The sequence below is a fragment of the Ptychodera flava genome, chromosome 4 (genome assembly GCF_041260155.1).
Source record: "Ptychodera flava strain L36383 chromosome 4, AS_Pfla_20210202, whole genome shotgun sequence".
NCBI lineage: Eukaryota > Metazoa > Hemichordata > Enteropneusta > Ptychoderidae > Ptychodera > Ptychodera flava.
The window spans coordinates 3586569-3604871 of record NC_091931.1 but is presented as its reverse complement, the minus strand read 5'-3'; the positions used below and the strand labels follow the sequence as shown (position 1 = coordinate 3604871).

General features: G+C 38.3%; 1 protein-coding gene across 1 annotated transcript; it reads right to left on the bottom strand.

The window, feature by feature from the left end:
* Positions 1-12417: 12417 nt before the first annotated feature.
* On the bottom strand, positions 12418-16787 carry LOC139130702 (putative leucine-rich repeat-containing protein DDB_G0290503). The gene is made up of 2 exons (XM_070696457.1): positions 13194-16787; positions 12418-13151 (listed from the first exon to the last, which is right to left on the bottom strand). Exon 1 carries the CDS (start codon positions 16677-16679, stop codon positions 15066-15068), a length of 1614 nt encoding a protein of 537 aa, XP_070552558.1. The 5' UTR covers positions 16680-16787; the 3' UTR covers positions 12418-13151; positions 13194-15065.
* Positions 16788-18303: the final 1516 nt, after the last annotated feature.

Below are 18303 nucleotides of genomic sequence, written 5' to 3'. Positions count from 1 at the left end.
AGGTCAACACTTTAACAAAGACAGACACTTTCCCAATCCCGAGGATTGATGACTGCATCGACCGAGTGGGAAAAGCCAAGTATGTGACGAAATTTGACCTACTGAAGGGATTTTGGCAAGTCCCTCTGACGGATCGTGCTCGTGAAATATCCGCCTTTGTTACACCAGACGGATTGTTCCAGTACAAGGTGATGCCATTCGGAATGAAGAACTCTCCGGCAACGTTCCAACGGATGATCAACGACGTCATATCCGGGCTAGACGGGTGTGCAGCCTACGTTGACGACGTTGTCCTGTATAGTGACACCTGGGAGGAACACATCAAGCTCATGCGGAAGTTCTTTGAGAGACTGAGCAAAGCAATGTTGACTGTCAACCTTGCCAAATCTGAGTTTGGTTGGGCTAGGGTAACTTACCTCGGACATACTGTAGGACAGGGTGAGGTAAAACCTGTTGATGCTAAATCAGTGCCATTTCAAGTTTTCCCATACCAAACTGCAAACGACAACTGATGCGCTTTCTCGGTATGGCTGGTTACTACAGAAAATTCTGTCCAAATTTCTCCACAATTACTGAGCCTTTGACTAACTTACTTAAAAAGAAAGTAAAGTTTGTTTGGTCAGAGCAATGCCAACAGGCATTTGATACACTTAAAGCCATACTGCAAAGTGCCCCAGTGTTGTCTGCACCAGATTTCACTTTGCCATTCAAATTAGCTGTAGATGCTAGTGATACGGCTGCTGGTGCTGTTTTATTGCAAGAGGATAGTCATGGTATAGATCATCCTGTTTGCTATTTTTCACGCAAATTTAACAAATCCCAGAGAAACTACTCTACAATTGAAAAAGAGTGTTTATCTTTGATATTAGCTTTACAGCATTTTGAAGTTTATGTTACTTCTTCAAATCAGCCAATAGTGGTTTATATTGATCACAACCCTCTTGTTTTTCTGCAGAAATTTAAAGGCAAAAATCAGAGATTGCTAAGTGGAGTTTAATGTTACAGGAGTTTAATCTTGACATTACACATATCAAAGGCAGAGACAATTTAATTGCAGACTGTCTCTCTCGTATTTAGAGTTTATTGTTGTTCACTTCAAGAAATTTTATTGTTGTTCACTTTCAAGGAATTTTACTTTAGAGTAAACAAAATTTGAGTACTTAAATCCTTTTCAAGATTACATTTGTAAAAGAAAGATTTTTCTTTGAAAAATTTTCTTTTTTTGAAGAGGGGGTGTGTTATGTAGGTCATTTCCCCCCACACTCATCATGACCTGGGTTCAATTAGTCTAGAACATTCTCAAGGTCACTACCCTCAATGACCTCACAACCTTGAATTCAATTAGTCATGTTTGGAATGTTCTGGAAAGTTGATTAGTTGTGTAAGAGAGATATTTTTAGAACAGTAATTAGCATGTCAATAAAAGTTCTAGATTGTTCTTATATGCCTTTATAAAAGGGACGTGCTCAGCTTCCAGTCAGACTTTTGGGATCGTGTCTCTTGTGTGTTACTAAACTCCAGCAGTAGTCATTCTCAAGACTTTTCAAGACCTTCACTGCCAACGCTGGATTTATACTGTGGACTTTGTGCAGCTTCAAGCCTGCAAGGACTGTTCATTCATCCAACTGACTGTTACAACTCTGAGACTGGAGCTTTGCCGTCCCAGCTGAGATAAGTAGTCTGTACACTTTTAAAGCTTGTACTCTGTCCCTAACTTAGCAATTAGTTTTGTTTTCGTAATAAATTTTGTTTAAACGGAAACTGCTGAGTTCACCCTTTTGTTCGTTTTCTCTGCACGTAACACAGGACCAATAAATTTAATGCATTCTTACTATTGACAGTGTGTTGATTTGTTTCCCTGTACATACTTCACAGTTCAAAGCTGTCTCTTTCTCCATGTTTCAAAGCTAGGCAAATTTCACTTCATGTCGAAGAAAGGGAAAGTTTCTTTTGAACTTGCTACAAATAAGTGCTATAAGACACTGTGATACAAACCTAAAAGGTTATGCCAGTACTGTCAGATTTGTGAAACAGAACGTCTGGTAATGTCTTTTGCAGTATTTACAACAAACAGATTGGTATCCACAGCTATATTGGATATGACATAGTAACATGTCACTCTGTATATCACAGTCTACCGATAGATTATTGTAATCAATCCCCCTTTTCAACTGGTAATGTTTCCAGTCATTTTTGTTATTCAATTCATGAACTGCATTCCAATAAAAAACATACATCATTAGTCCCCACTGAATGAAGTCCAGAATGAGAACTTGTGGATAGGGTTGCATCCGTTTGTTCATGCATGCGTCTGTCCATCCAGCTGTGTCTGGACTGTTTTGGGTCAAACTTTGTAGAGCACGAGACACTACAGTATAGATATGCACAGTGATTTATTCTGTCACCCCATCAAATATGGGCGGCCAGATAGCCATTTTGTGTGAAAAGCTATAATTTTCTTGAAACTTGAAAACATCTGTCAGATTGTCATGCAAATCAGTACCTAGCATAGTCATGGAAAGATCTAGATCTGATATTATTTAATACATGTACGTACGTATATATATATATATATTCCAATCGTTACTTACCAATATTTTTATCCGATTCCCCTTTCCATGGAGCAGAAATACTTTGTAGGTTTTTCACTTTCACTTGACCATTTGGCCGGAGCTAGCACTCGATTATTTCTTTCATTTTTTCAAGTTCTTCCAACTTCTTTTGCTCATAGTGTTCTTCAAAAAAGTTCTTCGATAGAAAATATCCTGGATGAGCAACTGACACGGGTCTCTAAGAAACAATCTCCGACTAAAGCTGTTTTTGATCCCATCAAATTCAATTTTTTTTTTCCAGATGCTTATGGGATCGTATCACCTCACAAGTGATCCGACATGCTGCATGCTGGTTTGTGATTTGCATCTCGCCTTTATTCATTCACGGTTTCGTGAATTCAAAAAAGCAAGATCTGCATATTCTACGTATTGTAAGAGTGACGTCACTGAATTTCAAACAAACTTTTTCAACACCTATCATTGATTTAGACGTATTGGGACAAATTTATAGTAGAATGGTTATTATGATGAATGCTACGTTAACAAAATCAAGTGTAATGGTTAAAGAATCCAGTCGTACTCTAAATAACAGTAGAATTGTGCCTACGTCACGTGATTTGACTCTAAGACTTGAAATGATTCGCCAGATAGCCATCAAACTATACTTGTCACGTAAACGATTTGGTTACGCGCATCCTATTGAAAGTAGTATGTGTCCAGCTGGCTGAATCTTTATCAAAATCTCTGACATCATTCCAATCCCCAACAAAAGTAACCGAATCATTGTCAAACATGTTGATTCTTTCTTTCAAGTCGATAAAAAATTTAGGATTGCTTTCGTTTTGACCATACTCACAAACCAGAGTGAAATTATTCTTTTATACGGACAAATCGACAAGATCATATCGATCATTAGGTTCACCCTGCTAAAAATGTAATTTAAACTCAAAATTATTCTCTGCGCCTTATGCTGACAATGTGCGCGGTGTGAGCTCTCTGGTGTCACCCACGCTGTAAAACACAGGTGCTTCGGACTCAAACATCAATCTCACAGACAATACATGTACGTACATGAATATTCCTTACGTAACCAATTCATAACTTCCTTTCTTCGACGGGTCATGGGCAAACCTCGCATTTGAAAGCGAGGATGTCGAAATCGTGACCCATTGATAGCGTACACCAGTTTCCATCACACATTTAGTTCAATAACCATTACTGTGCCCCCCCCCCTTTGCCTTTTTTACAAACGTTTTTTACAAACTGTTGTCCACATATTGTACCACGTGTGCTCGTTTCCTACCTTTCTTGCTCTTGTAAAATCCCAGCATTTTCTTCCATAAATGTTTCGTTGATATATTTCCATTCGGAAGGAACGTTTTAGGAAAATTCAAAGCTCGTATAGTTTTTGAGTTGGCGTAATTTAGGTCTTGGGATGTAGAACTTGCTAGGAGTTTTAGTAGTTCATCAAATATACCGGTGGTCTTTGGCTCCAGGTGTGAAATTGGGACAATTATCAGTGTAATTTACCGACATTCTAACACTAGTGTATCAGTTTATTTCTACAAATTTCTAGGCTAATTTTATTCAAAAGTTTCACTCCCAATGTATAATCCATAAATCTTCATTGTATATTCTAATTGATCTGAGTTTATCATTTTATCTTGTAACTTTCGTATTTCTTCCTTGCCAGCGCTAACCTTGTTTTCAAATGATGCCATACCCAGTGACAGTATCATCCAGGTGCGAAAAACACTTCTTTAAATCTTGTATTTCGTTCTCACTTCGGTTACTGTTCTACTTGAATGCTGAAACTTTCTCCATGAACTTGTTAAATATATCTGTTGATGTGCCGGTAATAACGACTACTTCACGTTCCATTAGCGATGTTTCACTAAAGACGAACGAGAACGAACGGTTCGTCGTATTTCCAAGCACACCATTGGTCAGCTTTCGTCGCAAATTCTGTAACGGGATTGGGTGGTACCCTAATTAATTAGTAATCGTCAGTTCTGTTCGTCGCCTTTCGTCTCATTATAATATTCGGTCGTCTCATTATCGTATTCGGTACTGCTTTGACTCGACACCACAGTGCAGCTGCATTCATGCCATCCAATCAGAAACGAGCTTCATGCATGACAGATTGGTGTCAGGACGGTAATGCCGATCGATAAAATTACATGTCATTCACCTACTTGAAGGAAGGTCCCGCCATCATGTGTGGGAAGGTGTTCTAAATGCCCTATTTATTGCCATGGGGCCGTATCAAACATTCAGTATCAGGTGAACCGAGGTTCATGGCGGCAACGTACAGGGGGAGCCTATAAACCCCGTATCTCCCTGGGGATTCATAATCCAACATGAGTGGCACATGGTAACAACGTCAACGAATGCTCCCGAAAATCTGGATCTTTCAACAACCATGGTGTAAATTAAAGCACTGTTCCAACATATTACGTTTTGTGAATACTTGTGGCATCACCCTGTTGGCGAATTCTCTCATTTTTTCCATTTTAAGTTGATTTTTTATGCCAAAACTGCTTCGATGCTGTGTTCGAAGCGTCCAACAAACAATAGATGAAAGCATTCAAACAGCTGCCAATCACGAGGGGACGCGCAAAGGTGCAAACGATCAAACATTTGTTGTGTACATCGGATCGATTACGATGTCAACAATGAATAAACGATTTTTACTACTGAACGAAAAAACTTGACCAACGGTTACTGAACACGCGCCTCAATGAATTCAGACACAAACGGACTACTTCATGGTTTCAAGCAGATTGTTCGTTGATCTGTGTACCTGTAGGCCTATGAATGGGTGATGTGTATGTTGACCTGCAGTACGATATTTTACGATAGATCGCTTTTGGAAGTATGTTGTGGCCTTGCCCTGCGTACGATGACGTGTGTTCCCGGCGTTATACGGCCTCCCACCACAGCTCTGCTGATTGCCATGGACAAAACCGGCAACATGCGGATCCAATTTGGACGGAGCACGAAAAACTACTTTCTTACTGTTTTCGGCCGAAATCAACTCGATTCCGATCTACATGTATGCAGCCTACCCAAACCACTCAACCGCTCACAGACTGCGAAAAAAAATGCTCTCGTGACGTCCAAAACCGTTGTTTGCTCGCGATGCACGGTCAATGGCTCATGCAGTGGACGGGCATTGGATACGTTCATGCCACGATTACATGTATACAGGTGCCCATGAGCTTCATTATTTCCTGTCGGGTCGGGGCGATGAAACTAAATCGTGATTGATTCATCTCTGTCGGATTTGACCAAAAAGAGACACTTGACATAGATTATAGCATCAAATGTTGACCGTTCAGACTGAAACATGATAAAAGGTCTGAAGATCGCCGTGATCGGTGATGTCGTTCTCATACGTTTTTCTGAGCTAGTTTTTTACTAAATTGTTCGAGTATTAGCTGACGTTTTTTTGAAAACTTAATCAACTTTTCTTTCCCAACCAGGGCACAACATTACCTTTTTTACTTTCATGGTAACCTAGGATGAATTAAATCGACTCTTATGTTCTTCCTCGATTGTCTGTGACTGATTTTGCTATCCCGATATCGATATTGCGTTCGCACTCGGGTGTCTTGAAACTTACGTCATTCACTGAAATAGTTTTCGGACAAACTCAAGAAATTCGACAACTACTAACGAATAGTCGGCAAAATTTACAGAGACAAGCAATAATAATTATGGTCATTTTACCGTCTTTTTTTACCATTTTTGCCGTCTTTAGATAAGCGGACTCGTTTGACGGAAACAGTATATAACGATCTGAGTTCCCATATTTTTACCCTACCATGTGAGTGTAGTATTAGAATGAGTGAGATCATAATCTTACGCTGTTCTGAGTGGTCTGGAGATTTTTTATAATATACAATAAATTGACCTTTATATCAAAATTACTCTGTTTTACATTGCTTGGATATTGATATTTTTTCCGTACGTTGTGACTGTTGATTTGAAGTCTTTTGATTCTCCATTGGCAGCAGCACATGTACGGTTACAACCGCCATGTGATGATCAGAGTGTGTTTGTAAAGTTGTCGGGTAGTTGTTCAGAAGAAAAATCATTTTGTATTTAGAGGCTTCAGTTCGGGATTTTTCAAGATAAACAAATCATTATACATTTCCTACGTCTTTGAAACGGGGATTACGGTAATGGGATGAATGTGATGAAAATTTTGTGAACGTCTTTGCAATGTGTTCCCACGATGAGTGTGAACTGATTCTTTGTTAGTAAAAATCGTCAGAAATGGTCCAGTGACCGTGACAAAATAAACGCAGATGCAAAACCATTGCGAGGAAATAGTAAGAAATTCACATTGCAATATTTGCTGTCGTATTTCTCAGCAGGAATAATCATTTTTTACACGTTGTGTATAAGACAGCAAGCAGGTGTTCTGCGGTCAATTGCTTCTATCATAATGATCTTGATCGCAGCTATTTGGCGAGAAGACAGCGGGTACTTATAATCTCGAAAAATTATTGATATCAATTCTTTTTGTTGAAATTTTCGATCGAAGGCAGCTCAAATCAACAGCCGTGATATATTCGGAATCGTGTTCTCACTGGACACCGAACTACCTGCTATCAACAGTACGTTATGTACCATCGGCGGTAACACATTGGTCGTAATCTTGTCTAATTCTGCCCCGCCGTTTGTACCGTCCAGAAATTTCAAAGCTAGATTTTTTCACCCTGACATATAATACAGCGACCTTGCACTAATGATCATTCCACTGTTTCTGTTGGGGTTTGTTGTATTTTAATTTGCTCCGTGGCCCCGGTAAGATTTTTTCAATACGATACACAGTTTGAAATTTTTTCAAGGTAAATTTAGTATATTCCCAGTTTGTGGGGTTAAGTTTCTGGAGTGAAAGTTTGAGTTGACGCTGATAGAGTAGACGTCGAGCCCGGCACAGTTGACTGGGACCCGGTCGGTTTGGGGTCGTTTAGTCCAGAAACCTGCAGCAGAGTTTTGTATGATCACCGTTCGGCATTTGGGTGATTTTTTGGTCAAAGTAATGCAGTAACAATGTACGCCAGATTCTTTGTGTTGTTTTTGTCACAACCGTCATACGCGTATACGGACGGTTTTCGATTAAAAATGGTAGTAATATCCAGTGCTCGTAAATGCGTGCAAAATTTATTCAGTGACTGTTTACGCAGCAGTCGTAAATACGACTAGGATTTACCACCACGTAACAACTGTAAACACCGCATCAACAGTCCATACGAAAATTTTGTGCTGAATCGAGGGAGATAATAATTGCGGTAGAAAAGGTCAGTCCATCATCCGTCAAAGTTGTAGATCGGAAAAATCTTCACTGAACGCCAACTACATGAGTGGCTGTTATAGTTGTACACGTAGTTCTGTGGGCTTTCCACTGTCCCTTGTTACGAGCTATATTCAAAGTGCGTCAAGCTACGAATATTTTCATGTACTGAGTTACAGACATCGGTGAAGTACCGGGTACATTGATTTTGTTCAAACCACTGCCCGTTTGTTCCTCGTGTTGTTTTTTTTGTGTCCCTAACGTCGACTGGCTCTATGTGCGTACAAACATAGCAATCGGGATTAAGATTTCCTGGATAAATAGATTTATTCCGCCTCTGACGCAAAGATACACACTGTTTTACATGTGCCACTCCTAGGCCCTGGGATCGATTTCCATACCTTTAAGGATGTACGGGCGTTACGCGGGCGAGGAATTTGTCTCTTCCTGAAGGATTACATTGAAAGTTGCTGATAAAGCAACTTCTACTATTGTCATTTTCATGAAAATTTGCACAAAGCTCAGTCAAATGAAATAAATAATACTGATCAAATAAAATTTTATGGTCACCGTGCTAAATTTTGAGATAAAAGGCATTGAATTATTTCTCCCATAGAAAAATGCATCGGTGAAAAAATGCCGACTCAACATTTTTCTCATAAATGTTAACATTCACTGTCTTGTATCTCACAAACGAGCGCAGTGACCCCGTATTTTTACGCATTTTGATTATACTTACAAAGAAGAATCCCAAAATCGACAATTTAGAGAAATGACATTACTTTCAGTTTTCCGCTCATACATCCCTAATTAAATGAATCAAATATAACCGGCAAGATACGTTATCAAAATATTTTGCATTTTGAATGTAATGCCAGCATCAACCTATATAGACTCAATACAGGTGAAATGTACATCTCAGAAGAAATTGCCGACTCTAAACGTATTTTTGTTGCCCATTTTTAAAGAAATAGGCCTACTCGTGAATTGTCTATATATCGCAAGTTTTCTGTAAATAGCAGCCATAAAACATTGGTCGCATTATACATAAAACAGTTTTCTTTGGCTTCATAATTTCTTATAGATTAACCACAATCACTCCCCTTTGCTGAACCACAAATCGCCATTAGTTAGTGGTCGGAGATAAACCTAAGTACGGTCATCACGTTCTCCCCGTCTAACGGCGCTGCATTGAAGTTCCTTTTGTTGCAAGTTTTGTTCATTGTCTTGGCGGCAATACAAAGCATGGCCCGACTATTACAATGAGGCGACCGAATATTATAATGAAACGAAAGGCGACGAACAGAGCTGACGATTACTAATTAGGTACCATCCAATCCAGAATTTGCGACGAGACATGTAAATGCGACGAAAGCTGACCAATGGTGTGCTTGGAAATACGACGAACCGTTCGTTCTCGTTCGTCTTCAGTGAAACATCGCTAATGTGTACCTCGATCGCATAGTCGTCTGACCTTGGAGACTCACACCTGCTCAAGCCATATCATTGCACCTTTTTATCGTCACGCCCCCGATGTCACTAGAGCTACACGAACTTGTGAAGATTTTCGTCTGCTCTTGTTACGTTTTGGCGTTGGAAGTCACCCAACGCACAAACTGTATATCTCCCGACTGCTATTCGAAGGTATCACGAGACATTATCTTTGGCGTCAAAAAATACAAGTGTGGCTCACACAGCGAGAACAGAATAGCGCCCTCATGTATTTAAAACGTGTACTTATGTGGAATTATCGACGCAAAAGATAACATTTTTGTACATTTATATATTATACAGGAGATATTACATATTGCATTGACAAAATTCCCGTCGGGAATAACTTTGTAACTTCTGAACTATAATTTCTTTCATTGGAAAAAATTACCTGATGTCATTGCTATGGACCCACAGCTACCTAGTACCCGCCACTGAAACGAGCCCGCACAGACCTTTTGTTAAATTGCAAATAAGTGTAGGAAAGGGACAGCGTAGAGCATATCATTTGTCATGCAATCAAGGAGACGTGAAACACTGAAATGGGGGTCTGGGTCCTTAAATGTATTCATTTGCGTACGACGTTATTCCAACCACAGTCACCTGTGGTCTATTCCGCTCTACGTCTTTAAGCTTATGTGCCCCATCTTCTTCTCAGGCATATGTACACACGTCTATGGGGCACATATATAGACGCAGAGCGGAATAGACCACAGGTGACTGTGTTCCAATGCATAATAAGGGTAGTAATTTGTAAAGGCAAAATTTGTGCAGTGTCTATGCGATACTCGACAACAAACTGCATCGTATCATGGATGTAAAACGGGACTGTTTTTTTGAAATACATGATTGCATGGATTCTTGCAGCTGAGGGGAAATGAGTTCCATCTTTATTTCTATAATTTCTAGCATTTGCTACGACCTTGTCCCACTATTGTTCAACAGATCAGAGTCTCTCCATTTCCGTACTGGAGGTATCGTGCACATCTACAGTTAGCGGATTATTACCGTGGGGCGCTCGGCGCCGGGGTCAAAGGTCACATGTTTTTCTAACAGTAACTCTGCATTCGGTGATTCTGTCGTGATGAACAATACTGCACTGATGAAACCATGGTAACCAGAGACTGTTCTGGAAAAGCTGAATTTTCTACTCTGTTCAGTTTGAGGGGAGACACTCTGATATATTCACTGATCAATAATCACCACAGAGAAGGATACATCATAGTTTGTTCTGATTTTACAAACACTGAAAATATTGCTGACAGCTCCTGACATTACGTCATCATGATTTCTGAAGGGCAAATTACAATTGATGATGTCATTTCGGAAGTATCCGATCGGCCGCATTAAGATCAGATGACGTATTCCAGTTATTCTAGTACCTTTGTGTATCTTTAAAAGTACGAAATTTTTAAAATTCGTTTTTTCTTACACATTCATGTTAAAAAGTTCTGTATGTTTCATTACATCGTAAATTCCATGAAAATACAGGGGAATACATATGTTCGCAGTGAAAGTTAAAGCAACATTCTCAATCCATGTTTCTAGCAATAGATTTTGATGACATTGACTTTTTACTCGTGTTAGTCTTTTGTTCTCCTTTCAAAGTTGTGTCCAGTGAATAAAGTTGTTTAGGGATAAAAATGCAAAATAACTCATCCATTGAATTGGCTAAGAAACAGTAAATCACCGAAGTTCACACGTATCACATATTCTGTCGTAGTGAAAAACCGTTATCACGCGACTCACAGTGAACAGTCACAGGCACGATACATACATAGTCTAAAACCTCATCAATCGAGATGGTATTTTTATCATTTTCTGGCATTCATAGTTCCATAAATATATAATATGAAATCAACCATTGTGCTCCAATGTCATGTCAACTGCAGACTGAAGATCTGTCACGTGACTCATATTCGATCGTTGCAGATCCTTGAGCTGCGGTGCAGTGCAGTTCTATTAACGTGTGTATACCAATAATACATGTATACCAATAATGAACCCAAATATGATGAAGTATCTCTCGTGAGAATTGTTCGGGGAAATTACCTCCTGGTTTAATTCCATTAGGTCAATTCCTTATCCGGTGTGATCCTTCGACTGGTTATATGAGTTAGGTCAAAACGATCACGTCGTGTGTTTCAAGTCATTTGTCCCTGACATGAATTCCTGACAAGTCTCCTTTCAAACATGATGCAATTTCCATCGTTCGGAAATGTGAAACGCGTTTAGTTACTGTACGTGCTGATGATGAGTGATAAAACCCGCAGAATATTCATGATGATGCAGTGCCGGGTGATTTTTTAATCATTTGGTTAACTGTTATCAGCAGGAAACCGAGGCCATGGCTAGACCATCCTGATATTATGCAACGGAAATTATAAATTTTATCACAGACAAGCGAAATACTTTCGCCAAGAGAGTCTATACTTGGATCCCTGTCCTCGATTGCACTCTATATCAAGGTCGAGTGACTTCCGCCTCCTATAGTTAACCAAGAAACACTAAAGAAGTTATCCACGTTCTTTAATTTCTCTCTCCAGACTCAAATCTTGAACTGAAAGTTTTACTTTTTGACAGTCTGTCTGTCTGTCGGGGCTGAAGGCTTTTCTTTCGTCGACCACATTTCTTCTGTATTGATTTTTTACCATTGTTCAATTTTGGTAAAAAAATCATCTTCCGCTCATCTGGAGTGCCTTACATTTATAATCATTGTATTTTTTAAAATCTTTTAGCTATTTATGTTCAAAACTATTTGTTGTCTAACGAGCTCCTCAAATTTCTTTAGGTTCCTCGAACCTGGCGTTGTCCTTGATCAGATTTTATTCAAATTTATGACAAAACAAAAGTATATGGACTTGTATTGCCTATCTAACTAAACGCGATTTTACAACTTACACTTACAACTTCATATATATGCCTATCTAACGCAGGGTTCCCTCCTAAAACTCGGGACTCTGCTACATTTGAGCAGATATCACATCATGTGACTCATTATGTGCACGGACAGAATGGTATTTGCATCAGATGAACATTGATGAAAATGGACACACGTGTGACTGTCAGTTATAGCAAATGAGGTATCTTTATTCAAGAATACATAAACATTCAAGGAAATGAAGAAACACAATAAAGAAATACATGACAAAAAGAGCCTTTTTGACATGTCACGATAATGCTGGCAAATGAAAAGGCAATCATTAGCCACACACTGTATGTGCATTGTCAGTAAAGTAAATTATGTCTGATCGTTTTGGTGAGGTTAAACGATTCGAACCTGGTAAATAAGTTTTGTTATCAGAAACGATGGAAATAATGAACTCAATTTGATAAAATTGCGATGATATGGGGACATTTGAAAGATGGAGAAAATGCTAAACTTAACTTCTTGCATGATAAAAAGTACGTTGAGAGCTCTGGTGTAGCAATGTGATAAAAGATTATCAAAATGGACTTGATCACCTGGATTTAAAGTGTTGTTAGAAGTTGTTTCTGCCAACATTTTCATGGATGTGGCCTTTCGGTCAAAAAATAACACCTGATAATACCTTATAAATTAAAAATAACGTATTTCAACTGACTGATTAAAGGTAAGTATTTAATACGTAAGCAAGATCTCGGCGAAATGTCGGTTCACCATGTTCGCCGTAATTAATTTAAAAAAATAACTGATAAATATTGAGAAGAGGCGAGAAATTCCATGACACATGTGAAATAAATTCAAGCTCTTTGTATAAATTCTCACTCTAAAAATACATAAACTATTAATACATGTTAAATTGTATGATCTAAAATCACCTCTGTTAAATTCTTGTACTGATCTAAAATCACCTCATTAATACATGTTAAATTGTATGATCTAAAATCACCTCTGTTAAATTCTTGTACTGTCAGAAAAGTAACGCAGCAGCGACAGAACAAACCGAATTAATCGCCTCAAGACGCACTCTATAAAGGGCGCCCTCAAGCGAAGACTCTTTCAGTCATAACGACAAGGCTAAATTTAATAATTTACAAAGAGTAAAATGTACGTAGCATTCGCTATTGTATGGCGTGGCCGTTTGCTATAACGCAAAGTGGACGCTAACATTTGTGAGTCCTCAAACTAATTGTAAACTATCACGAACATTTTACCGGTCAATCGCAGACACGGAGAAGTAACATGGTCTGTGCATCAATTTACAAACCAATAACGACACGTTTATCATGGTTACCTACTTACTGCTGTAGCACAGAGTATATAGTACCATGCATACGGGTATTTGCATAATGAAGTGACCGATGAACTTAGAGCTACAAAGTTAACGTAATAAAGTTTAACATCAACGAAAGAGAAAAGTGTAGTATACTCTGAGGTATGTCCTGTGTTGTATTACATTACATCAGTACAGCTGGGCGAGTTGAAATCTGTCCAGCTGTCTCAGTGATTTGATTTATGCACTGTACTATCAATCACAATGTTTAAATTTAAATTTGTGAAAGTCTGGTGATCGATGAGATAATAACATTTTCTAAGACAAACACGGTGTCATGTCGGTCAGATACACGACACGTGGCATATCAGAGAACTCGCTTCCAATTTTTGAAGTGTAATGGTACGACGAGAGGCAAACACACTGGTAACAAAAATCTGCATACTGCATACCTACATGTACAGAGTATGACTTAGTTCACAAAGTTAGCTATGCTGTCTTAACACTCGTTTCTGTTTCCTATATTTGAACGATTCATTTACCAGTTCTTATATATATATATATATATATATATATATATATATATATATATATATATATATATATATATATATATATATATATATATATATATATATACACGCACACACGATATGTCTGTTTGTCTGTTACAGCTGATCATACACGCGTTAACAAACACAATTGAAACACCAGAAGCGAGAAGTTTGGGTCCACTGGAGCAAAACACGCTCTTCTCGTATCGTTTGCAGCAAAAAGTAATTGTATTTGCCAATTGCATGAAAAGTTAAAATATGTTTAGGGCATTTGATCGAACATAATCTAAATATCATCAATGAAAAATGAACATAGTAACGTTTAATAAGATTTAATCATATAGTTTTTACATTCACAAATGTAAGAGCTTTTTATGAAATTTAAAAATAACTATTATCACTTGATAATATATGAAAGTTACATAATCATTTATGAATTTAAAACAATTTAATAATTTAACGAAGAAAATGTTCGGACAACCCTGGTCTACTCTTAGGGTACCCAACGCCAGACAGATCCTAGACTTCGGACGCATTTGTTCAAATATATGTTACCATCACGCAAGTTGTATAACCACACACTGAATTCTGCAAATTGATAATCTATTGCCAAGTATTGAGTTGACAATTGTATGTGTTCATGCTGTTAGAGCGAAATTTACGCCAAAGACCCGTTTACATGTAAATGCAATTACTTTCCGCCATACTCGATGCAAATGACATATAGCTAAATGCGATTTTACAAACAGCTTCATATATATATATATATATATATATATATATATATATATATATATATATATATATATATATATATATATATATATATATATATATATATATATATATATATATATATATATATGCGTGTGTGTACGTTGTATATATTTATATACGCAAATATTATGAGCGAAATAATAGGGCCAATCAATTGCCATCACAGATAAATCTTGATTCAATATAAATTTCATTGTCTGTCATCCAGCAAATCATGTATAAGCTGTTGTAAGAAAAGTCTGTTTGAATCGGCGCTTTCACGAATAGAACTGGTTAATTTAAGAATAGCGTCTTGTATTTCATGAATTTCATCCTCCAAAGCTAAGTCGTCCCGTTCTAGATATTCTATTCTGGTGCGCAAGGCAGAAAATTTTTCGCCATTTTCCTGTTGTCTGTCAATCAGGGAGTTGATAGAATTCTTTATTCCCGCTACTTCAAACGAATGTTTTTCTTGCAAACTTGTCAGCCCAGAGTTAGCTTTTTGAAAAACTGACGAGTAATACCTTTCACTTTGTTCTCGTTTCATTTCCTCCAGTTTCATTTGGTCTTCAAGATGTCCAATTTTGCTCTTCAAGCCGTTCTGGTCGCTTTTAAAGTCTTCGAATTTTATCTTGATGTCGTTTAGTTGGGCAGTGATATCTGTAAGACATTCCTCCATACGTGTTCGGAATTGGTTAAGATCACTTTTAACACTCGCTATTTTACCATTGAAAGTTTTGGCGTTGTCTTCACAGCAGTATGTTCTCATATTGTCCACGGTGTCGTCAAGTGTATCTATGTCGACCCATTGGTCCTTGTTCTCCGCTGTCAGCCGTTGGATGCTATGACGTATGTCGTCTATTTCGTCATCGTGGTTTTCTGCGTAATCCATCAGGTCTTCTTCAACACGATGAAGGTCATAGGTCAAATGGACCATATCAATTCCCTGTTCGTACACTTTCTCTTTGTTTTCGTCGATATCATCTTTCAGTTCATCTTCTATGTCGCTTATTTCCTCCTCAACAACGGTTACTAATTTTTCTACTTGGCCGATTTTTCGCTGCATATCGAGTATGGACTGCGATAAATCAAAACGAGATTCCTGAAACTGTCTTCTCCCACTTCTACTTTGTTGTCTTCCGGTTTCTCCGCTCAGCTGTATAACAGCAATATCCTTCTGTATGTCTTTCATCAAGTTTGCCTGTTCATTCAGGCGTCCAACTGCTGCGCCAAACCGCTGACTCTGGGCATGTTTCACCGATGCTATTTCTTCTTCATTTTGTTGGCTTACAGATACTGCTTTCTTTAATGTTTCCGTAAGATTCTCCAAGATACCGGCTTGTTCTTTAAGTCGTTTTAACACTTCTGTGTCGCCTTGCGAATGTATCAAGCCTTCTAATCGTTCAACTGAATGGCTGATGTTTGTGATCGTTTCTGAGTGATAATCGAGTTTTTGCTTCCACGGTCCCTCTTTCTCTCCTTTCTGTTGCATTCTCAGCAGTTTCAATGTGTTTTGTAGAACTTCCACATTGAGATCTTTGAGTCGCCTGTCCAAAGTTCCGATTTTAACTTCAAGGTTGCCAAAATCGATCGCTGAGCCATCCTCAACGTCGTTTGAAACATCGAACAGTGAGTCCTGTGCCGAATTATCAAGTGGTTGCGGTGCGGTCATCTGGTGAAGTAAGAACTCTTCTCTCTGGTAGTCGTCTGGTGGTTGAATTGAAAATGATTCGCTTTCCTGTTGATTGTCATAGTAGGTGTCTGGAAGAGATGAACCAGTTACCAGGTATTTGCAACAAATGACTAAGAAGATGTAGAGTTGCATACTTGACTCCCGATAGTGGCGGTGTTCCTTCTACGTTCACATCCACCAACGCTTCTAACCGATGATAAGCCAGTACCGCTATTTGTACTTTTGTGGAGTTTACGTTTCATTCAGCTATCAACACGAGTTCCGGTCGTTCAATAACAATGGAGACAAACCATTTGGAGTGAAAGGGGAAGTGTTTCTAGATTGAGGGACACTGGGACAAGTTTTCTATAATATTGAACGTAAATTTCGACACATTGTCCTAGCCAGTCGACGAAGGGTACCTATTTGCCAGTTGCCAAAGTCTCTCATTATGATTTTCATTTTCGAAATCTCCAAGAAGACACCATCCGGGTCGAATTGCCTAGGTATGTATTCCCTGTGTTCCTGACAAGTCATAAGGCCGCGAACCAGATTCTCTCCCGGACCAAGGTTATGTGACACAACACAGGAATGTTGATACAAAGTGGGGAATGGGAGGACACCCTAATTCCATGAATGAGATGTTACCCCTCAGAAGGTCAGCTTTTAAATGAATAACACGTAGTGGGTCTCTTTTACTCAGTCAATACCATTGTTTATTGGAGTGTCGAAAGCCACTGGTCTGAACAATGTTTGTTGACACTGTACAAGTTAACGTCCAGTGAAATTATATTTTTGTATGCTTAAGAATTGCCGTCAGCTACTAGTGTTACAGAGGGAAGTTGACCCAAGGATTTTTATTTCACCAACTGATAATATAGTGGTATCTTTTATGAGCCGTACTTAAGTTCAATCGACATATTTACGTTGTGTAATGCAATGGCTCTACATGCTTACTGAACTCTTTCATATGAACATTGCTATCAACGGTTTCAAATTGCTTTGTCACTTTGTAATACTGAATCGGGGAACACATTGTACTGAATTCATGCTGAAGCACGATTTTTTAAAATCTAAGATGTTGGAAAGGACTGAGATTTACAAATAGCGATATAATTGGGGATAAATGGTAATTTATTTAGCAAACCTACTAACAATTGACCTGCAACGTGCCTGGTGTGACAGACACAAAACACTCACTTACTTTTAGTTGGAACCCACTCTAAAGAAAGTGCAGATGAAGACTATTTATGACAGCTCCACTCCAATAGCAGGAAGATCTGAAAAAAATGTGACCGGCATGAAAAACAAATGATGGAGTTTCTTTTCGGCTTCAATGTTGAACTTTCTTCCTTGTGAACGTTTACTGACGGTTGGGTAGAGTAGCTTTGATTTTCTGAAGACAACGAAAGAATTAAACTATCACACTTTTTACGGAGCAAATTCAAGACTCATCCGTACAATATGATGAATGAATGAATGAATGAATGAATGAATGAATGAATGAATGAATGAATGAATGAATGAATGAATGAATGAATGAAACAAGTGGTACAATCGTTTCGTGGAAAGTACGTTTGGTCTATATTGTAAAGGCAACACAGACTTCAATACTGATATGAATAATCGATGGAAGTTTAAGTATTTTATAGTTATATAATGCAGTCAAACCTACAGATTAGTTTTTATGACTGTCATACCAAGCTGATAAAGGCCATATAGATTATAATGTACTGGCAAATTAAAAATGCATATTTTATGCACTTTAAGGTATGGA